At 35.8% G+C, this 24,301-nt stretch overlaps 2 protein-coding genes across 2 annotated transcripts; one reads left to right on the forward strand and one right to left on the reverse strand.

Moving 5' to 3' along the window:
• The first annotated feature begins 702 nt into the window (after window positions 1-702).
• Window positions 703-17,266, forward strand: LOC109817976 (uncharacterized). The gene is made up of 4 exons (XM_020383342.3): window positions 703-1,502; window positions 2,179-2,251; window positions 3,421-3,559; window positions 17,017-17,266. The coding sequence occupies exons 1-4, from the start codon at window positions 754-756 to the stop codon at window positions 17,019-17,021; spliced, it is 966 nt and encodes a 321-aa protein (XP_020238931.1). The 5' UTR covers window positions 703-753; the 3' UTR covers window positions 17,022-17,266.
• A 1,567-nt stretch (window positions 17,267-18,833) lies between these two features.
• LOC109817977 (transmembrane 9 superfamily member 12) lies at window positions 18,834-22,041 on the reverse strand. Its single transcript, XM_020383343.3, has 2 exons — window positions 21,879-22,041; window positions 18,834-21,379 (listed from the first exon to the last, which is right to left on the reverse strand). The coding sequence occupies exon 2, from the start codon at window positions 21,264-21,266 to the stop codon at window positions 19,293-19,295; it is 1,974 nt and encodes a 657-aa protein (XP_020238932.1). The 5' UTR covers window positions 21,267-21,379; window positions 21,879-22,041; the 3' UTR covers window positions 18,834-19,292.
• Window positions 22,042-24,301: the final 2,260 nt, after the last annotated feature.

Consider the following 24,301-nt stretch of genomic DNA (forward strand, 5'->3'; position numbering starts at 1 on the left):
AGATATATATTCCTAAAGACTAGAACTTATCGGTAAACCAAGATATTATTCAAAACAGAAAAACTACATTAAACTCCATCAATTTTGTGGAGGTTGTTCTGATACAACTTTATGTAAATGCTTAAGTGACAACTTAAGATTTTAGCCTTTTAATATTGATATTTTTTTTTATATGTGTACAAGGATTTGTTATAACTCCATCAAGGATTTTGTGTTTCCCAATTGTTATAAGCAATGGTTGTTTTATGTTTTTTTTATACCATATACATATACTTATTGTATAAATATTCAAGTATTGCTTGCATAAATATCTTAGGTTTGAAGATGTTTATGTTTTCTACTACTTAGTAATTATGTTAGTAAGTATAGTGATTTGACAATAAACATTATAAGTGGGAGTAAAATATAAAAGTAACATGAAACGTAAAAAAACTTAATTTAAAATAATTCTAATAAAATAAATTTGATATTAAAGACACAAAATTGAATTAATATCTTTATTAAATTAAAAAATTATAATAATAAAAATGAATAAAAAATAATTATAAAAAATTAAAAAATATATTTTAAATTATAGAGATGAACATCAAGTGAAAAAGCTATATAGACTTAAAAAAGAAAATTAACCAAAAACAATTTAAAATAATTATATTCTAATAATAATTTGACGCACACACGCGTAGTTGTAGTAGACACAGGTATTTGAGTTTGAGAGGGGGCGAAGGCGAAACATTTTAGTGTTTTCCTTCGAGAATGAGAAAAAAGACTGTAGGCAAACGTAAACCGTCGTCATTCCCACCTGTGACTGTTCCTTCCTTCTCCGCCATTCCGCTCCTTTGGGCATCTCCCGAACCTGGACCCGAACCTGGAACCGAACCCGTGGATTTGTTGGACAAGAGCATATGCATATGTTGCGATAATAAAGGAGAAGGCGAGGAGGGAGTTCTGGTTTGCCACGAAAGTGGCTGCCCCATCAGCGTCCACGCCAACTGCATCGGTTCCGAACCTAAATTCGACGGTTCGGGTAACTTCTACTGCCCCTACTGCTGGTACAAGCGCGCCGTCGACACGTGTCAACAGCTCAGGGAGAAGGCCCTCGCCGCGAAGAAAGCCTTGTCACGCTTCTTAGACACCGACGCACGTGCGGATTCCGCTGGCGCACGTGCGGGCGCGGCGCAGGATGCGGAATCGGAATCGGAATCCGAAGAGAATAAAGACGGAGATGAGAGCAAGGTGTCTCTGAATGCGTCGCGTTGTTCTGTGAGTGAGACCAATGATTCGGAATCCAATGTGGAATCAGTGACAGTGAGGAAAAGGAAGGATGCTTCTGCGAAGAACTCGTTGTTTCAACAAGAGCATGAGCATGAGCATGAGCATGAGCATGAGCATGAGCATGAGCATGAGCATTGTAACGCTGAAGGGAAAATTGCTCGTGACGTAAACGAGGAGGAGGTTACGAGCTTCCGAAGTTTGAGGAAACTTCAGAGGTCACCGGGGAAAATGTGAGTCATTTGCTGAATTTTTTGAATGATCTGTCACTGTGTTGAGGGACTAATTTGAAGCATTTTTCAATATTTTAGGGACTATGTAGCATGAGTTTTAATACTTTAGGGACTGCTTTTATAATTTTATAACTTTAAGGACGGGTAAAACACCATTTGAGTTATGAAAGTGTATGTCGCCGGCACTTTGGTTTGTGAATGTATAAAAATTCAAGAATAAGTCCTTGAAAGTGTTGAACATGGTCCAAAATTCAAAAAAACATGTGACTTAGATGATAATATTAACGTATATTTAGGGATTAAAATGATAATAAGTGATTACTTTTAGGGTCTTAAATGAAACAACTAAAACATTCAAGGATTATTATTGTTTATTTATTTATTTATTTTTTAATTTTCTCACTTTCAAAGATTATAGTGTCAGTGTTATGGACTTTCAGGAACCGAATAGTATTTTACCCCTTTAAGGACTTATTAGGAGAGAAGGAAATACTTTAAGGACTATACTGATGGTTTATTCATTGTAGCAGTTTAAAACCTTGGATGTATAATTGAATGAATGCTTTATGCTATCATAGGAATTTGATTTTTCAAGTGGGTTGGATGGAGACTTGCTTTCTGTTAGCTAAGTAAAGGAGCCAATTCAAATATTCAGTCTATTGTTTCTCAATTGCAGGATGAAGCGGTTTTCACTGACCGGAAAACGTAAGAGATTATTTTGGACAAATGAAGAAGAGAGAGTTCTCAAGGTATATGTTTCGTAAAATATCATATTTTCCTAAAACTTAATGAATTATTTGTATCAAGCTCTATCAATGTCAAATGGGTTGAAACTTCAAACAAAAGTTTTCATTTCAAATATATAACCATTGTTAAAAACCATATAATGTACATGTACTACCTCCATTTAAGTATATGATTCTGAGTTTGTGAAAAGTAGACATGTCTTCATCCCATGATTAAACTAAAGAACATTATATCTTTGGCAGTTGAATTGGTGCGGAAAGAATAACCTTAATTAGCATGTCTATCCAACAACCATGAAGAATGGTTTTACTTAGGCTGTTGATCAATGTAATTAGAAAGCGGGGTATCTAAGGCCATCTAAAGGATTTGAATTTTCTTGGGTAAATTGATAGCACAAAATAGGTGAATTAAAAGTTGAATTGATGTATTTGAAGGTACAGCTGAAATGCACAAAATAAGAGGGATATTAGTGTCATGCTGGTTGCATGATTTTCATCATAAAACCTAAGAGAGAGCAATATGCTCTCCTATAATTCACAAGTCTGTTAATTCTATCATGGAAATTCAAAAATTACTAAAATACCTCTATGTTTAACTGTAATATTAACCAAATAAACATTTTTTGAATTTCATGTTCTTAATATTTGTGATCTAATAATGTCTTCAGAATATTACAACCAACCCATCTATCATTCTAAAACACTTATTTGGAGACTAGAATATTGAGGCAACTTTCAACTTATGCTTTTCTTTGTGCTTGTATTTCCACTTTCCAGCATGTGGGTGCAACATTCATGATAAGATGCTATGACCTTTGACATTAAATCCAATTTAATATCTCTACCTGATTGAGATGGATGGCATACTGGTTTTTCTATGGGAAGAACAATGAAGAATCTATTTCTTTTCATTCATCCCATTTAGATTTTATTTTTATTTTTTTTGTAATGTCCTGTGTATTTAGGATTTGTTTGGAAAGCTTCCAATTTCCTATTAAACATTTTATAAAGATTTTTTGTTTCTCTAAGTTATTATGAACCTTGAAGTTGTGAAACATATATAATCAGTTATGGAACTTTTCCCATTGGACAAGGTATTCATCTAAGAAACTATAGCTGCACAAGGCTTTTATTTGTCAATTATAGCATTAGCTTTGGTTCTCACATTGCAGGCAGGAGTATTAAAGTTCTCAACAGAAAATCAGAAGATCCCTTGGAAGAAAATTTTGGAATTTGGTTGTGGTGTATTTGACAAGACTCGTACTCCTATTGATCTCAAGGATAAATGGAAGAACATTATCTCCAAGAAAGGTCGACTCACTAATTGTAGTTGTGATCATGATTTATATATTAAGTGATATTTAAGTAATGATTTCATTGTTTGTTTTCTATCATTTATGGTCTTGAAATTATGGTTTTTTAGCTGGCAAGTGTCTTTAATAGGAGACTTCATGGATAACTATATGAAAGAATTCTTAAACCATCTTTTGTTACATTGTAAAGCAATTATTTTCCTTTGGAACAAACAATCTTTTTGGGGTTCTTGGGATATTGGGGATATCTTTCAACTTTGGAGTGCTTTTTGACAATTCTGTATGAAGGCTTTCTGATGGGATCCTCCCAAAACAGAACCACACTAGACAATATAGAAGATAAGAGAAAACAAGAACTCAGAAGGGTATTATTCAAGATTTTTTAAAGAAACAAGCACACAACACAAGTGTACCCCAAAGGAGCACTCTTCTTTCACACTGGTAAAATCCAGTAGAAACTAACAATTAGAAAAATATATTTCCACCTCTACATCCAGAGGGTTATTTATAGCCAGTACTGAAACTTCTAATCTGCCCTTTTATTTTTCCTCCTATAATATACCCATAAGGCCTGTTTGGGAACTACTTTTTCATGCCTAACAGTACCTCGCTCCTGTGAACAACCTTGTCCTCAAGGTTGAAATTTGAAAATTGACTGTTGATGGGTTAAGACTTTTTCCAAGTAACTTCCTCTACTGGTTTGTCGTGCCACTGAATCAAAACTTGCTGGCTTTGAGTGCCACACTTAATGACTGTGCGGCTGCCTAAAATCCGTGTAGGTTGATAACTCATGGTTATCCCTTGAAGTTCTGCTTCCACTGCATGATCTCCCGCTGCCTTTTTCAGCTGCAACACGTGGAAAACCTAATGGTTCCTGAGCTGTTTAGGGAGCTATAATTTGGAAGCCACAGTCCCTGTTTGCTTCAGGACCAAATATGGACCATAATATTGAGCCGACAGTTTGGGATGAAGTTTTGCAGGCATTGAAACATCAGTGAGGTCTGATCTTTAGATACACCCAGCCCACCACTTGTATTTTCATTGGTTTCCTCTGAGCATTAGCATAATGAGTCATCTGAAATTTGAGCTGTTTGAGTGCCTCACTGTCTGGAAAAGAGACTGAGCCACCCTTCAATAAGTTCGATACACTCTATGTCCTCCCAAGGGCGATGAGAGGAACACTTTTAGAAACTTGGGAATCCATGTTGAGGTTGCTGCCAACACTAATCTACCCTTGTAATATAGCCTCCCATTCTCCAAGGTGTATTGAGCATGAGAGTTAGGCTTCAAGTTTAGCGCTTCAATTATCTTTGCCAACCCTGGATCAACCTTTACTTCCTCGTCGATTTCTATGATATCTTGCCAATATGGTCTGGATATAAGCTGCAATTCCCTGGCCTCTCTCCATCTTAAGAGCACATTAACCATTGGGGATGACAAAATGTACCTAGACCTTATGGGTACCCGCAAAAAGTATCCTCAATGAAAAGGGTAAAAATCCGCATAATGGGGTGGGCTGTGGAGTGGGGATTTATCTGCAGAATTCAATGGGGATGGGGTGGGTACGGGTACAATAGTACCCACTTTGTCTCTCCACACCTTTATTTATATATAATTAATTAATTAAATAAAAATATCTTATATTATAATATAAAATCTTAAGTTAAATTTTAAATATTATTTTAGATAGTTTAAACCTTAGTCTTTGTCATGTTTTAGTTTTTTTTAGGTATTATTAGGCCAAAATAATATTTAAACTTCATAGGTAAAGCACAATGATGAAACGAATATATAATCTGTATAATATATATATCTATGATGCACGGATACGATATGTGTATTGGATACGATACATATCCGATATGACGATATGTCAAGTTTTGAAAATATAGGATATGATACGTATAGGATACATATTAAAAAAATTAAATTAATATATATAAAATAGTAATTGCAAATAAATATCATTCAAAAATCAAAATTAAGAATACATTTCTTGCTTTTTAATTTTTAAACATTACTAAAAAAATTAGAAAACATTTTTTATTGTAAAGAAATAGGAATAATATCAATTTCATCCCCTCCTTGACCATCATCTGTAAATAAAACAACTTCCATTTCTGGTTCATCAAGAGATAATGATGCCATTTCAAGATTTTCAACACTATCCAAGGTTATCAATAACGGATAATGGTCTATGGTGGTAAGCCAATAATTCGCCATAAACATATGGCGGATGGCATGGCGGCTTATGATGGATGCCATGGCAGATGGCAGACAAAAATAATTACTATATATATATATTAAAAACAAAACCAAAAATAAAAAAACAGACTTTTAGGATGCATGACTTTAGTGTTGGGTGCTTTCTGCTTACCATTGTGCTATAAGTGAAACAAAATTGGGAACAACATTGTAGGTTTAATATAGAAAACAACATAACAGAACATGATAATGAAATTCTAAAATATAGATAACTAAATTCCAAAATTTTGAAAAATTGAGAACAAAAACATTGAACAGATGAAGAACAAAAACAATCCCACAAAATAAGAGAGAGATAGAGAGAGAGAAGAGAGAGAAAGAGACGATGAACATCTGAAGAAATGAAAAATAGATGGAAAAAACAAAGAAAAATAAAGAAATGGAAGGAAGAAGAAAAAACAAACGGAAAACAAAAAGAACTCTTATGGGTCACTGGATTTGTTGGCCGGAAAACTTTCTGGAACTTAGGCCGCTATGGTTCAGGTTGTTGGAGGCTAGTGGCCTAAGAAGGCTCACCATAGTTGTTTTTAGGAGCTTCACAAGAGAAAAGATGAGAAAAAAAACAGAGGATGAGGAGGAATTCCGCCATAAGCGTCATGAGGCCATGGCTATGGCGGATATAGCAGGTGCCATGGCGGATATAGCGGGCGCCATGGCGGGTTCCATGGCGGATATGGCGGATGCCGCTATATAATGGGAAATAACGGAGAGCAAATGATGGAAGGGTTCAAAAACACCACGTTATACCTTTATAGCAGCACCATAAAGGTTATTTGATAACATTGACACCATCAAAGATACCCTATGCATCTCCACCAATGTGTTATATCAGAAAGTGAGGCAAGGACAGAATTGGAAAGTTTTTCAGTGGGTGGGGATTTTGTTAGTGGCATTGGACAGCTGGCAAGTAATACACAGGAGGTGGAGCACAGGACCAGTAAGAGAGAGAATAACGAATTCACGTTTTCGGGATTATGTGTGGGGTCTCAATTAGATTTATGGGGAGGTGGTAACGGAAGGGGTGTCATGCTTCTTGTCCATAGTATTTCTCTTTCTTTGATTCTCTGTATTTGCTAGAGATAGCAAACTTCCTTTCCTTGTTAAAAAGATCCATGATACGTAAATAATACACAGAGAACATATTCAGTCATTCACTCAATACACTGCCATTTTCATTGATTCGTCCATTCTCATAAACTTCCATCATTACATTGGTGCTTTCATTCCAATTCCATGGCGGAAAACATACGTTTGAAGGAATTGACTTCCGATGTCAAGAATTTATCAGCTGATGTCAAGCGGTTGCTTGAAATGATGGAATTGCGTCATGTGGAATATGCAAACCGGTTTGAAAAAATGGAAGCTGGAATCCAGTCCCTGAACTTAACTGGTGCTGCTTCGGCATCCTCTGGTCCAGTGATTTCGGGTTCCTCTGCACCTCCATTCCAGGTTCGTAATGTCAAACTTGATTTTCCTCGATTAATGGAGCTAATGCATTGGAATGGATTTTTAAGGCGGAGCAGTTTTTTACATATTATAATACCCCTGATGAACAACGCTTAACAATTGCTGCTATGCACATGGATGCGGATGTGATACCGTGGTTCCAAATGCTTTCTAACAACAACCCATTTCAATCATGGGTGGGATTTACCAGAGCATTGGAAATAGAATTTGGTCCCTCTCCGTATGAATGCCCACGTTCTACTCCGTTTAAGCTCAACCAACTAGGTTCAGTCCAGGAATACTATCGTGAATTTACTTCCTTGGCAAATCGCGTGTACGGGGTCACTCCAGATGCCTTGTTAGATTGTTTCATCAGTGGTCTTAAGTCTTAAATACGTAGGGATGTCATTGCCCAGGACCCTACGTCTATGGTTCGAGCGGTTTCATTGGCCAAACTGTACGAATAAAAATATAGCCCTAAACAGAAAAATTACCTACACCAACCATATTCCAAATCTACCTCTCCAACTTTAAGCCAAACCCACAAAACCAGTAGCCTTCCTCCATTATTACCTAATCCTACCAACATACAACCCACCACACAAAATCCCAGATATTCAAATGTCAGAAACATGTCCACTGCTGAGATGCAATTAAGGCGCGAAAAGGGCCTATGTTTTACTTGTGATGATAGGTTCACTCCAATGCACCGTTGTCCTAACAAAAAATATTTGTTATTACATATGGAGGGAGATGAGGAAAATGTTGGGGAACCAGAGCCACCTGATGAAGATACAGATAAAACTCAGGATGTGACTATGGATCATCATTTGTCTTTTAATGCTCTAAAAGGGGGATCAGGTGTTGGAACTATGAAATTTCAAGGCTCTATAAATGGTGTGGCAGTTCAAGTTTTACTTGATAGTGGGAGCTCAGATAATTTTTTACAACCAAGACTTGCAAATTCTCTTAAATTGCCTGTGGAATCAACTTCTGGTTTCCAAGTTTTGGTCGGCAATGGTCATGCATTGACAGTTGAAGGAATGATAAAAAAGGTGGAGGTGCAGATTCAGGGGCATGTGTTACGCTTGCCTGTGTATCTTTTACCAATTTCAGGTGCAGATCTAGTCCTGGGTGCAGCTTGGCTAGCAACTTTAGGACCTCACATATATGACTACAGTGCCTTGACTCTTTAAGTTTTATCTGGATGGAAACTTTATCACTTTGCATGGGAATCGGAATAAGTTACCCGTACAGGCTTAGTTTAATCACATTCGCCGAATGAATAGAACACATGCTATTGCGGAGATTTTTACATTGCAGATGCAATTACCTTATTGCTCTGATGATCAGTGGGTACAAATTCCTAACAATGTGGAACCTGAAATTGCCATTTTATTACATACTTACAAAGATGTGTTTGATGTTCCTCAAGGCTTGCCACCTAATAGAACTCATGATCACAGTATTCCATTGTTACCGAATACAAAGCCGGTAAGGGTCAAGCCCTATAGATATCCCCATAGTCAGAAAGAACAAATTGAGAAAATGGTTAGTGATATGTTACAGGAAGGGTTGATTATACCTAGCAACAGTCCTTTTTCTTCTCCAATTGTGTTAGTTAAGAAGAAGGATGGTACATGGCGGTTTTGCACAAATTATCGGGCTTTAAATGCTATAACTATCAAGGATAGTTTTCCCATGCCTACGGTGGATGAATTGTTAGATGAGTTATTTGGGGCACAATTTTTTTCCAAGCTTGATCTAAGGTCAGGCTTCCACCAAATATTGTTAAACAAGGAGGACAGGTTCAAAACTGCTTTTAGAACCCACCATGGCCACTATGAGTGGATAGTCATGCCATTTGGCTTGACTAATGCTCCTGCCACATTTCAATCATTGATGAACGAGATTTTCAAAGGATTATTGAGGAAGTTTGTTCTTGTGTTTTTTGATGATATACTCATATACAGCTCTTCTTGGGTTTCTCATTTACATCATTTAGAGGTGGTTCTACAAATTCTGAGGAAGCATCAATTATATGCTAAATTGTCGAAGTGCTCATTTGGCTTATTACAAATGGAATACCTGGGTCACACAATATCGGGCAAAGGGGTGGCAGTGGATGCTTCTAAGGTTGCTGCAGTGCTAGCTTGGCCACAACCTACAACTCTAAAACAACTACGTGGGTTTTTGGGACTCAGGGTATTATTGGAAGTTTATCTGAGGGTATGCTTCAATTGCCAGTCCATTGACACAACTTCTTAAAATGGACAGTTTTGTTTGGGATTCTCAAGCCACAATTGCTTTTGAAGCTCTTAAATTGGCTTTAACAAATGCGCTAGTACTTGTTGTACCCAATTTTTCACAACCATTTGTCTTGGAAACATATGCATCAGGAACGGGAGTGGGAGCTGTCCTAAGTCAAAATAATCATCCCATCGCTTTTTTTTTTCTAAGAAGCTCAATCCTACTTTACAAAAAAAATCAGCTTATTCAAGGGAATTATATGCTGTCACAGAAGCCATTGCAAAATTCCGGCATTATTTGCTTGGACATAAGTTCGTTATCAGAACGGATCAAAGAAGTTTAAGAAGCATCACTGAACAAGCAGTGCAAACTCCAGAACAGCAATTGTGGTTGCATAAATTGTTGGGGTATGAGTTTACAGTGGAGTATAAACCTGGGAAAGAAAACATCCCAGCAGATGCGCTTTCCAGGTCTTTTTTCATGGCTTGGTCACAACCCAAGCTTGAGATTTTGTCAGAATTACGAGATGCTATAGCTGCAGATACAACTCTGAGTGCTATTCAAAAAGATTGTATACAAGGGAAGCCACCTCATCCTATGTACTCCACTCAAGATGATTTGCTATACTGGAATGGTAAGTTAGTTGTGCCACCTAAACATTCCATGATTCAGAAAATTCTTGAAGAATTTCATTCTTCACCTTTTGGTGGGCATGGGGGTATCACAAGAACAATAGCCCGAATTGCTGCTCAATTTCATTGGAAGGGAATGAAGCAAGACATTGCAGTATTTGTGAAGAAATGTCTTATCTGCCAACAAGCCAAAGCTTCCAATGCTTTACCTGCAGGGTTATTACAACCCTTACCAATTCCAAAACAAATATGGGATGACATAGCTATGGATTTTATCATTGGGTTACCACCATCCTATGGCTTCACAGTGATTTATGTGGTTGTGGACAGGCTTTCAAAATATGCTCACTTTGCGACACTAAAGACAAATTATACTAGTGTGCAAGTTGCTGATGTTTTCATGAAAAATGTGGCCAAATTACATGGCATACCTCGGACTATAGTTTCTGACAGAGATAAAGTCTTCATTAGTCAGTTTTGGAAGCAATTGTTCAAGTTGAGTGGCACCACATTAGTGATGAGCACGGCATACCACCCTCAAACTGATGGACAATCGGAGGCTGTAAATCATTGCTTAGAAATGTATCTGCGGTGCTTCACATATACTAATCCAAAATCCTGGTCTAAGTTTTTGTCGTGGGCTGAATTTTGGTACAATACATCATACCATCTCAGCACAGGATTGACTCCTTTTCGGGTTGTGTATGGGAGAGAACCCCCTTGCTTGGACAAATATGTCTTGGACAAATATGTCTTGGACAACAATGATCCATTGGAACTTAGAGAGATGCTGCAACAGAGAGATTTGATTCTGTCTCAGTTGAAACACAATTTAATGAAAGCTCAGCAAAATATGAAGAAGAATGCAGATAAAAAAAGAAGGGATGTCGAGTTCAAGGAAGGAGATATGGTGTTGGTTAAGCTCCAACCTTATAGACAAAATTCTATGGCCTTAAGAAAAAACCAGAAGTTGGGAATGAAATACTTTGGACCATTTCCAATTGTGAAGAAAGTGGGCTCTGTTGCTTATAAATTGTTGCTGCCAAATCATGCCAAAATTCATCCAGTATTCCATTGTTCCCAGTTGAAACCTTGTTATGGTGAACATATCAAACCATATATTCCTTTGACCACGAGGACTAATGAAGTTGGTCCAATCCTGCAACCTATGGCCATTCTGCAGACCAAGGTTATTATCAAAGGTGGTAAAGAAGTTCAACAAGTGCTGATTAAATGGGAAGGCCTTGAAGAGATACATGCTACATGGGAGGATTGGGTGTCATTTAAAGAATCATATCCGGATGCCAACCTTGAGGACAAGGTTATTTTTAATGGGAGAGGCAATGTTATATCAGAAAGTGAGGCAAGGACAGAATTGGAAAGTTTTTCGGTGGGCGGGGATTTTGTTAGTGGCATTGGACAGCTGGCAAGTAATGAGCACAGGACCAGTAAGAGAGAGAGAGAATAACGAATTCACGTTTTCGGGATTATGTGTGGGGTCTCAATTAGATTTATGGGGAGGTGGTAACGGAAGGGGTGTCATGCTTCTTGTCCATAGTATTTCTCTTTCTTTGATTCTCTGTATTTGCTAGAGATAGCAAACTTCCTTTCCTTGTTAAAAAGATCCATGATATGTAAATAATACACAGAGAACATATTCAGTCATTCACTCAATACACTGCCATTTTCATTGATTCGTCCGTTCTCATAAACTTCCATCATTACACAATGTCCCACATTCTAGTACTCCCTTGCATATATTCTTCACTTTTCCTAGACAAGAGTCGCAAATTAGTATGTACATAAACCAAGTCTTCTGGTCTTTTAGGATTCAACTTATTTCTTTTCAAGGAGTGAATGAAGGAATAAGTACTCCAATTCCTTTCGCAACAAGATGAGGAACTAGGTTGTACAAGAAGCTTTAAAGAAAGCTTTTGAAGGAGAGGGGCAGAAGAACCATGCATTACCCACCAGGATTTAGTATCTAATGTCCATCTATCTTCAATTGAGTCAAAAGAAGCAAAATTATGAGCTTTTGATGAAAAATCAGCATATTCAAGAGAAACCTTTTTTCTTTCTTCGACTGTTGTGAAAAGCTTTCTTAAACATTTATTTCTTTCCATAGAAATTTCTTCATCCTCATGTGGAGAAATTCTATTTGGAGCCTCTTGAAGCTATTTATCACTGTAGTACCTATGAATAAATAAAAAAGTTAATAGATAAAAAAATTTAGTGACAATCAAATTATTTATAAATAAATAATAAAAACAAATAAATATTTAATAGGCTAATTTTACCTAGGATTCAAAGAGTGAGCCTTGCAGTGAAGAGGGGTGCAACTCTTAGTCCCCCTATCAACTAGTATAGAATAAACAACTTCATAAATTGTTGATATATCATTTAACTCTTTCCTTCATATCTATATATAGACGTCTTTACTTTTTCTATCATATTATCCCACATCTCATAGACCAAATGAAGTGTGGGATTATCTGTGTCACAAGCCCTAAGCATACTATAAATAGGCTCGGTGAAATTAAGAATATATGTAATTTTGTCCCACCACATCATTCAAAATAAATTCCTTTGCAGCTTGGGCCTTACCCACATCATCTTCTCTATAAGAGTTCCATTCTTCACTAATAAGCATCGATTACAAAGTACCTTTCAAAAGTTTAAATCTCTTTAACATCACTAGAATAGATGTAAAGCATGTTTCAGTTATAGCAAACAATTTTAGAGGTGAGAAGTGATTAAAAATTGCCAATCTCATTTAGTGATTCATGATAAAGTTCCTAAGAAAAGAAACATCATCAACAACTTGAGTAATCCAATTACATTCAGCATAAGCTAACTCATTTCTTTTAGTGTTTTTGGTAGCACATATGTTCTTCGATGCAAGGTTCTATGTGTGAACAACACAAGGAGTCCAGAAAATTTTAGGAAAAGAAATTTCAACAATCATTCTAGCTCCTTTGCATACAGGAGCATTATCTGTTATAATTTGAACAACATTTTGTTCTCCTACTTCTTTTATAACTTCTATCATCTTATCAACTATATAATGTTTGTTTTTAATCTCATTAGAAGCATTAATAGCTTTTAAAAATATTGGACCCCTTTCACTTGTAGCCATAAAATTAATTAAAGGCCTTCTTGGACATTTGTCCATCCATTATGCTAACACCTTTTGCATTCCAAGTTGATTTAATAGGTTTAAGCAACCTCTCAACTAGTGCCTTCTCTTGTTGTAAGAGAGTTGTCCTCAAGGCATTGTATCCAGGAGGGAGAAAACCATTAAGCATGTTATTTGCAGCAAATGAATAAGAATACACGTAATAGGGAATTCTAGCAAGGTTGAAGGGCAATCCAGAAGAATAAAACATTCTAGCAATGAGAGTTTTGATGTTATCTCTATTTTCTAAATTAAATGCTTTCTCCAGAGGACCAACTTTTCTCTTTTTCAATAAAGAACTATGATGCATTTTTTCTGTAGGCAATGGGACATGCTTAGATTTCACTTTATTTTAGCCAATTCAACAATTGATTTCAATTCAACCAAATATTGATCATTTACACTTGCACACACAAAAATTCCAGTTCTATAAATCCTCAACAAATGAGCTTTAACTCTCGAATAAGAACTTTTATAAACCTTTTGACAAAAATTACAAGACCAACTCTTATTTCCTCCCCCTTTTGAACTTTTATCTAATATGCTAACATAACACCAAAGAGGAGCATGATCATCTTGTACAACATCGGCAAAAACAAACTTACTTGGAATTTTAGAATTGACATTAGAATCTGAACTAGAAGCATTTGGTGTTGACATTATAAATAAATAATTTTTATGCTTATGCAAAAAAAAAAAAAAAGTATATCTATGTTAAATTGTTAATTGTTAAATAAATTATACAAGTTCAAAACTTTAATAGGTTTGAACCTCAGTGCAACAATTGTATACAAAAATAAAATGAATAATTTTGGTGATGACCAAAGCTTGTTGACCTATTTAGGCTTATAGGTTTGTTTATAGGTCTTGTATAAAACAAGTCACGTAAATAGGCTTTCGGGGTAGGCAAACTTTTAAACAGGCCAACTGAGACCTTAGAAAAAAGGTCTATCACAGTAAATAACATAGATTAGACTCAGACCTGCCAAAGTCTAGCCTAATTGGCTAATTTCCACTCCTACTAATGATAATGTTAAATGATTAGAATTTATATTTAGAACTTTATTTTTCTAATGTTGTTTGATTGCGTTATGATTTATGTTTGATGATTTGAAGTTATGTTTGGATAATTTAAGAGTGAATTTCAATATAGTTGAAGTGTATTTTATAATCAATATTTTTCATTGGTTTATTGATTTTACACATAAGCACGGGGATGAGTATATAGGTATCCTATGAGTACTTGAATAGAGATTAAAGTTGTTATCTACATGCGGATATAGGCATTTTTGCAAATAAGGTTATGGAAAAGAGTACTATAATACTCCACCCAACTTTAGCTCTTCAATTATCTTTGCCAACCCTGGATTAGTCTTTACTTCCTCATCGATTTCTATGATACCTTGCCAATATGGTTATAAACAATATCAAACTCATAACATAACCTAACAATTTGGCCACCCAAATTCTATGGGTTTTGGGTGGTGATCCTCTGTTCTAGTAAGTACTGTACGGTTTCCAGTGCTGAATGGTCAGCATTAGGGTCATCAACTCCTCGTAAATCGACTTAGTAAGCGACATATCTTCCAAGGTTTTACTAAAGAGCACTATTGACCATTTCTCCTGTGTCAGGACTGCTCCTATTCCATTCGTAGATGAGTCACATTCAATAGGTGTTAGGAACCAAGAATTAGGAAAGAGAAAGAAAAGAAAGATTTTATTGAACATGATTAAATGAACAAGAGATAGGAGATAAATCTCTCCTCCAAGGGTTTTTCCTTCATAAAGTCTTAACAGGTGAATTCATTTAGATATTTTCATCTGTAGATTGAGCTTTACCTCTTTGTGAAAGGAGTAATCCTTTGTGAAGGGGAAACCCTTGGAGAGAGATTTCTCTCCTATCTCTTGTTTGTTTTATCCTATTCTATAAAATCTCTCTTTTCTTTCTCTTTCCTAATTATTTATTCCTAACAGATTCAACAACATACAGTCCATGATCTTTCCTAATTATTTATTCCTCACAGATTCAACAACATACACTTCATGATCAGCTCCCGAATTTGCTTCATGTCTGGCATATTGTCTTTGATGTAGACAAAATCACGTTTAGTGATTTCAATTCTCCCAACTGTATCCCTTATTAGCCGGTCAACTTCTCTAGTGCACCCACTCAATTCTACATCCTGGTTGCACCCGGCAGGTTGGATCAAAACTGATAGGATCCTCCCCAAAACAGAACCACACGTGGGCAATGTAGAAGACGATAAGAAAAAAAAGAACTCAGAATGATACTATTCCAGATTTGGAAAAGCATACAGAATTATACCCCAAGAAGTGTTCAGAGAATATCTTGCTTCTAAACTTGTTATGAGAGGGGCTATGTTCTTGGCTTCTATTTAGTGTTCACCTCCTGTTGTTTTAAGTGGTGTGCTCAAAATATTTAAGACTAATTCAAGTGGCTGAAGAATTGATTTGGAAAGGTTGACAGCTGAGAAACTATTGAATCATACATGGAAGTGTTCTCAAGATTAAGGTCTGAGGTCAAGGATCACTTAATGAACCTTTTGAATAACAAAGTATAATATCATGTGAAAAGGAGGGGATTAGCATGCTTTTGGGGACAAGCAGAAGTTAAAAAGAAGGAACTTGCTCATTTACTGTATGAACTAGAGATCAAACACAGACTTTGCCATCACCAGGGATTGGGTAGAACTGTAGAAGATGGGGCCGAGAGGAGGCCAGAGATTGTGGGGTGAGACACTATATCAAAGTGGTATTATTGGAGTTCCTTACAGGAGTTTCATGGCCTAATGCTTAAAGGTAGTACTCAGTCCAACAAATGGTTGACAGTTGACTGGCCTAAGCATGTAATAGACTAACCCAACCCTGAGAGCAGGTATCAGAGGAAAATTGATTATTGTAATTTGTAACTGGGAATATCATCGGCAGGATTGTCCTTTTGATATCAAACCTGTAGGAATGAGTTCGAAATCTGCTTGAAAACAAAGTAGTAGTCAAAAAGGAGGGTCCTACTTCCAACCTTGATGTCAAAACTGTCTTTCAGTGGAATGCTATGATAGAATTCATGGTTCAAACTCTGATATATATTGGAAAGCATTTTGTGTACTGGGCAGCAACAAAAACCATGATTTGGAAGTGTATACTAAAAGGAATTAGAAGGGTTATAAGTTAGTTAGTTGGATGATATGGCAGGTCGTTAGCATTTGATGAGATGGTTCATGTGACCAAGGGGGTTTATATAGTTAGTGTGCGCATGAGATAACGGGGTAGGTTCAGTTTGGTATGCCATTTGGCTGGGCCGATAAAGTATTTTCTGAGGAACTTTTGTTCTGGGAGAGGGAGCGATTCTCCTTTTTCCTGCTCATTGATCTTGCTTTTGGAATCAATAAAGCCCTCGTTTGAGTTCTAATTTCTGGTTTCCTAACATTGTATTTCTCCTCTCCTCTTTCTCTAAAACTTGTTTTTCTAATGATTTTTTTTTTTTTTTTATATGTAATGGCGGAAGTTTTCCCTTTTATTTTCTTAAAGAATACTTGAACTAAACTATTAATATCTTACACATTATTAGCACAACAATCGGGATGTGAGTGGTGCCAGAGAAACTTATAGGTATTTGCATGATCTACTGCTTTCAGATTATTTGAAATAACTTATTTTCCTACGCAGGTTGAAACAAGTTCATGGAGATCCTTCTTTGCAACTGTCTAACTGTGGAAACCTGGGTTTCTTACCAAAAATCAATGTTTTGTTGCTTTGGAAAAAGTGGCGCAAGGATAGAAGGTGCAAAATTAAATTTGTAACATATGCAGGTATTGTATTGAGTAAGTACTACGTATAATTGCTGGTGCTTAAATATATATTTTCTGGACGAACTATAAAATCGGGATGGTCAAGTGACAATTTTTTTGTGATCAAACTCGTCTATGTTGTCAATTGCGTATTGCTGCCTATGGCAGCACCAGGAAGCGCATAATATAACACGCATATGGTGTGGCAAAAACTCAAAGGAACACATTTAACCTACACTTGGTGTCAACTATGTGAATCATCCTTTTAATTGTTAACAAACCAAAGCCACAACAATGAGCGATACCAAGCCCGGTTTTGATTCACTAATAGTGGTCAGCATTAAAATTTTGAATATAACGATTGAAGTTGAGACAATGACAGCTCAAACAGTGGACACAGCATCTTTTAAGTAATGTGAGTGGCAAGTAGTTCAAATGTTTTTATAACAAGAATTTGTCACGAGTTTATGTAGGGGATGATCATTTAACATAACCTTTAGGGTTGGCTTAGTGGTTGGAAAATTTGGGTAGTATTATAAATTTTTTGGTTCTAATCTTTTTGTTGCTGCTGCATACCAATTTTATTTTATTATTTTTTTCTTTTCAAAACCGAGTAGAATTGTTGATTAAAACGTTTGTAGGATCTCTTCTATAAACTGCATTTTTTTTTACAAAGTTTGAACCCAAAACATAAATAATTTAAATCAGTTCTATTCAGATAATTGGCATGTTATCATTTAATATAAAACATCTTATATTATTTATTAGTAAATAGGTATTGTTTATATAACAACTATTTTCGACCAATAAGACTTGCTATATCAATTAATTTTGAAACTCCCTAATTGAACTAACCACTCAACCAATGACTTATCCTGAGCAGACACAGCGACATATATCTATATCAACTTCGAATTTAGATCCTCTCTATTTTCTTTTATGTCCATTTTTTTTTAAAACTTGTAACAAAATAAATAAAATGAAGATGGTACACACTTTACTCATCCACTTATTAATATTTAACAAGTTATTTTTATACGTAATAAAGATCTTAGCGACAATTCATTGACCAACAAACTAGTTTGTAGAAGAATCAGATGCTTTTTTAATTTTTTTTTATCAAGAATTGTTACCGAAGTACCTAGTTGTCATTTTAAATGCATCACAACGTGATTTCAAATGAAAAAAATTCTATGACTAATTTCCTAAAATTGTCTTTAGCAACACTCTTGACTTTAATCGCAATCAAATTTGAAGTCTGATGCTTCAATTCAAGACATTCGTTTTGGCTTTGCTCTTCTCTTTCCATAGAATGAAACAGTCGTTTGTTTTTCCTTTCCGTAGAAAGACATCAGTTAATTTTATTCAACTTTTTAAAAGGGAACGAAATATATGATACCCAGGTCAAAATGGAAACTTAACAATAGCAATTTCCACAATCACTAAAAACAGTTAATGGTACTTGCATTAAAATTGTCATGTACTTTCCCTCTCAAAAACCATTAGTCCAGTGCTAAGGATTACATGCCAGAAATGTGGAACTCAATTAGTACACGTGATGCTAAGTGCTATCGCACTACTACGTTTATCGAATATTTTCCATATCTAAAATATTTTATTAATTCAAACGTATAAGCAGCGCCGGCTATAAAATAAAATAAAAAACGAAACAATATAATTAACTCGTGCGAAAAATTAAGCTTAAATAACTCCCTTTACTATAATACCAAGTCTCCTTCCCATTCTTGAATCCAAAAAGGTTACAAAAGTAAAAAAAAAAACAAAAAGAAAAAGCCAAAAGCACAGAAAACATCACAACTAGTTCTGAGACACATATCTATCTAACATTATTTTTCTACAGTATTGAAATGAGATGAGACAGTTTGAATTACAACCTTCTAATGAAACTTAAACTAAAATACTTGAAACACAAAACACTAATTGAATACTTGAATAAGTACGCTACAGGCAGAAGGAGAACAAACTGTGATCCCCATCAGAATATAAAATCGTTTGGCAACAATTTTAGACAATGAATGAAACATCCGTTGCCCTACTCAATATTCTGCAATGCGATCAAGCTACAAAAAGGACTCAGCACAAGTTATATCAATTAACCATTTGCATAGTTAATAGGCAATGACAGCAAGAACCTCAATCTATCTTCACTGATGAGAACAAGTAGTGCACAAAGTAGAATGACATAAGGAAGCCGATGGTGCCGGTTGACAACATGATTGCAATGGCCATGAGTAGAGAATAGCCAAGGTAAAGGGTAGCTGAGACAGGTCCACTCAGACTCTGCAGATCGAACACCAAGTAGTTAATGGAGTACAGGAAGACATAAAGAGCGACAGAACCTGACGCAAAGAATGCCTTCCACCACCACCGCCAATCTTCCACGCAGAGATGCATGTAAGTGAGGACCACAGACACTTCAGCACAAACAATAACTAGCAATAGAAGAACAACCAACAGGAAACCAAACACATAATAGAACCTCCCAAGCCAAATACTGGACAGGATGAAGAAAAGCTCAATGAAGAGGGTTCCAAATGGAAGAGTTCCAGCACCAAGAACAAGAAGCCATGATGGGTATTTGCGGGCAGGGATTTCCCTTGGAATCTGGTTAGTCCGCACAGGATACTCAATTGGCTGAGCTTTCGTCCCCATAAATCCTCCAATGAGGGTAAGGGGTACTGAAATGCAGAACCAAAGGAAGAACAACTCAAAATACAAGGAAATGGGTATGGCACCGGTACTGTTGCTGCTCCAGAGAATAAAATTCAGCACTGTAAGAATGACAAAAGCAATTCCAGGATAAAAACATGCAGCTGACCAGGAGATTGATCTCCACCCTTCCGTTGTTCCCTTAATGGTCCTCCATAAGCGCACGCTGACGTAGCCTGCAGCAATTCCCAGGATAAGATATAAAATGATCATCCCTGTTAGTAGCATTCCTCGGGATGCTGGTGACATGAAGCCAAATGCTGCAAAAACAATAGTAACACCGGCCATTCCAAGAATTTGAACCCCATCTCCAACCATCACACAGAGAAGCTTTGAGCAATCAGGCTCCCTAAACACATCACCAACAACAAGTTTCCATCCCGAGAGCTCCTCGTTCATCTGAGCTTGGGTCTCTTTGTCCAGTTCCTCATACCTAGTCAAGTCCCTCCTCACGGTTCTTAGGAAAATGACAAAAACAATACCGGCAAGGAAAAAGATAACCATAAGTGAATTTAAGATCGAGAACCAATGAACTCGGGAACCCTCCATCTTCAAATAAGCATCCCAACGTGATGGCCATCTTATATCGCTTTTCACAAATTCAACCTCGTATGTGAACGATATCCTTTCCTGCTCTCTTATCACTTGATACTTGTCAAGCTCAGCTGGGCAGCTAATGGGAGAAAGAGTATCATACCTCTTGTGCTTCAACATGACTTCAGGATCATATTTAATACTACAAGGTACCACCTGAAAACCGACTATTTCATACCCGGATGCCTTTTTCTTATCAGATTCAGAAATAACCCCCAAACCTTCCTCCCCTGTCCCCACAATTTCAACGCCGCTTCCTTCATATTCATGAACCAAGACCGTGAACTTAAGATGGTTAATGATGTAATCTGCACTGCCATCAGGAGGAGTGTACCCAACAGGGAACCCTGTCCACTGGATTTTAACCCCATTTTGGTTGGTAAACCTCATAACAGGCAAGTTGTCAAGGATCATATTCACTTGATACAGATCCCTCGTCCTTTGTTTGAGTAGCTTCACCTCGTGCTCATTCAACAGGGATGTGGTGCAGAGGTAGACCGTCTCATTTACATTCATCTGGAACCGGTATGGCGAGTTATCAATCTGATCTCCCATCAGAAGCTCTCCAAGATTCTCAGCACTTTTCTTTACGCCCCCATCCGGCTGGCAGTAAGGGAGGCTGTAATATCCGAAGGGAAGCTCGGTTTCAATCGAAGTCAATGAATTAACTTTGGCATATATGAAATCCCTATTCGAGTAAGTGTGCATATAGCTTCCGGGGAGATAAAAACCATTGACAAACTGAGCAAAGATGATGACGAAAAGGAAAACCCAGTGGCAGATGAAGGGTTTTCGCAACTCCATTTCCCTCAATACAATACAATACAACAACAACAGATGCTGAAAACCCTTTCTGTGAATCTTCTAATAAGCTAGCTCCAACACCAACACCAACACCGCTGAAGTCAATACCAAATCTAGACACAAGGGTAAAACAAAATTCAACATCAAATGCCAAAGCTAATAAAAAAAAAAAAAAATACAAACCCTGAACCATATATAAACATCAAAGGGTATAACAAAATTCAACACAATTCAAGCTAATAAAAACATAAAAAAGAAGCATGTAAATAACCAAACCCTGAAGCATAATCAAATCAAAGGGTACAAATCAGATCCATCAGTGAACAAAAACAAACACAGATTATTCAATGAAAAAGGCAGATACGGATCACAAAACTAATTAACGGGTTCCACCCACAACCCATAAAAAACAGTAGCATGAACAGCAACCAAAAAAACCCAACCTTTGAATATAGTAACAACATTAAATAAATAAATAAATAAAATAAACAGCCCACGAAACAATTCAACAACAGAAAAGGCACAGAGATCCAAAGTTGCTGAAAGAAGAAAAGGGAAAAAGCGATAGATCGGAACGGCGTCGTTTGAGGGTGAGAGAAGAGAGAAACCCACCATGAAATATTGGCGATATATGAAGCTAAAGAGAGATCGCGATGCAACATATGGTTCTTGTTGTGTTGTTGAAGTCGAAGTTGTGAGTGTGAAAGAGAGAGAGAGAATCAGAAATGTAGCATTGGGTTGGGCATCCTATTCTCGTCTGTTACGTTATGGACTAGGACTAGCCCACTTGAGTCTCATAAATAAAATAATTGATAGTTTATACCATTTTTTTCCTAAACTTTAAATTTTAATTTTAGTTTTTGGATTGTAGTCAATTTTTATTTTTAATCTTTGAATTATTTTCTGTTAATATTTTTGGTGTCAAAATTTTTTATTGTTAAAAATTTTTCAAAAACTAAAACCAAAAGAAAATTTGTTAAAGAACTAAAAATTAAAATTAATAAAGTTTCGGTAGCTAAAATATATTTAATTCTGATGCATTTTACCTTATTTATTTGGGAAATAGTTATCTACGTGGTAACAAAACATAAATCGTTTAACCCCAAGCGTGTGATTCAATGGTAAGGGTTGATCCACGCTTAAGCAAGGTCAGGGGTTCGAATCCTGTTTTGTGTATGCAGCCGCGTTAAATCTTGGGGCTAGCTATCCCACCTTTTGAGGTGCCTCCAACGTGGAGATTAGTCACTACTGTCCGGGCTAGCTATCCCACCTTTTGAGGTGCCTCCAACGTGGAGATTAGTCACTACTATCCCACCCTTTGAGGTGCCTCCAACGTGTCGGCGGTGGATACTCTAGGAACAAACCTAAAAAAAAACATAAATCCTTTACAAAAAGGAGAAAAAAAGAAAAAGTCACCTAAAGTTAGTTGTGTTATTATATTATATATATATTTTTAATTTATCACCAAGTTAGTTTTATCAAAAATTAAATCATATTTTTCTTTGGGGAGGATTAACAGACATATGCACTGAGTCATGGTTCAATATTTTTATAATGCTTAACATATTTATATTATCAAATATAAGGAGAAAAATACATCATGTGCTCCTTTATCATGAACTAAGAGATTAATTAGATAATGTGAAAGATTTTAAAAAGGAATTTATAATAGAATAACAAAATAAAACAAATAATGAGAGAGAATGAGTGATTTGAAAATAGTTACAAAAATAAAATAATTTAGACAAAAGTGAATAAAAAAGCTATATAACCTTTTTTAATTTTAGAAAAATGAACAGAAGATTCATTAATAAATAAAGGTATAAAAAAATTACCAATTAATACATTTTTTTAAAGAAGTAAAATTAACAATTATCATTGATAACATAGTGAACTATATAAAGAGGAACAATACATGAAGAAATATGATTATAATCCTTCAAACTAGATTAAAAGTCAGTTATGTTGACTAACATATGAACAAGTGAATTTATTTGTGTGAAAATAAAAGTAATGTCACAATTTTTTAAACTATTTATCAACAACCTACAACTACCAATGATGCACCCAAACTCAGTAAAGTCCTTCACCTGCAACCCAAACAATTTACTACCCGATCAGGGACGGAGCCAGGATTTCAATACTGGGGGGCCGAGAATAAATAATATATAATTTATAATAAATGAAAATTAAAGTATCAAAAGCATATAAAAAAAATATAAAAAAAAATTAAAATTGTTGGGGGGGCCGTGGCACCCGTAGGTCCCCCCTTGGCTCCGTCCTTGTACCCGATGGCAATCAAATTCAAATATTACATCATCCAGATTCAACTCTTTTAACCATCTGAGAGCTTCTTTCATAGCACAAGCTTCACACTCATGCGGCTTCAGAAGGAAAGGAAAGTTGCTATTGGACCATATACTCCATAAGATCATCACAATCTCAATAATTTATTGCTACTCCCCACATCTTAAAACTCAAAAGTCGTATTCTTAAAAACATTAGCTTTATTCATCAGGGAATTACCTTACTAGATGAACACATGGACCAACATTGTTGGGCTTTACTACAACTGATATGCAGATGCAAAACACTCTTCAATTGATCTTCACACAACACACACAAAGCTAAGCAAGGCATTCCCTGAATTTGCATATTCAATCTCGTGGGAAGAACTTCACGACAGACTTTCCATAAAAACGCTTATAGTGTGTTTGGATGAGGAATTTTACAAATTCAAGGAATTTTAAATTTTTGGTATTTGAATTACTTTGATTTCAATTTCTATCATTCTTAAAATATTTTGTTTGGATGAGTCAATTCAAATTTCTTAAATTTTAAATTATTAGGTTGAATATGATAATTTGATTCCATCATAATAAAATTGATTTTAAAAATATATTTATATGTTGAGATTTTTAAATTAAATTTTATAAAAATAAATATTAATTTATTTTTAAATATTTAATAATTTAAAAAAATAATATTAGATAATATTTAATAATTTTAAAAATTAATATAAGATAATATTTAAT

This window comes from Cajanus cajan, chromosome 6, assembly GCF_000230855.2.
Source record: "Cajanus cajan strain Asha chromosome 6, NIPB_CcT2T_4, whole genome shotgun sequence".
In the NCBI taxonomy this organism is placed as follows: Eukaryota; Viridiplantae; Streptophyta; class Magnoliopsida; order Fabales; family Fabaceae; genus Cajanus; species Cajanus cajan.

Bases quoted from the DNA above. Each gene is read 5' to 3' on its own strand.
- LOC109817976 (XM_020383342.3), top strand. From the start codon at position 754: ATGAGAAAAAAGACTGTAGGCAAACGTAAACCGTCGTCATTCCCACCT. The intron at 1,503-2,178 runs GTGAGTCATTTG...TCTCAATTGCAG, and splicing joins CAGAGGTCACCGGGGAAAAT to GATGAAGCGGTTTTCACTGA. The intron at 2,252-3,420 runs GTATATGTTTCG...CTCACATTGCAG, and splicing joins AAGAAGAGAGAGTTCTCAAG to GCAGGAGTATTAAAGTTCTC.
- LOC109817977 (XM_020383343.3), bottom strand. From the start codon at position 21,266: ATGGAGTTGCGAAAACCCTTCATCTGCCACTGGGTTTTCCTTTTCGTC.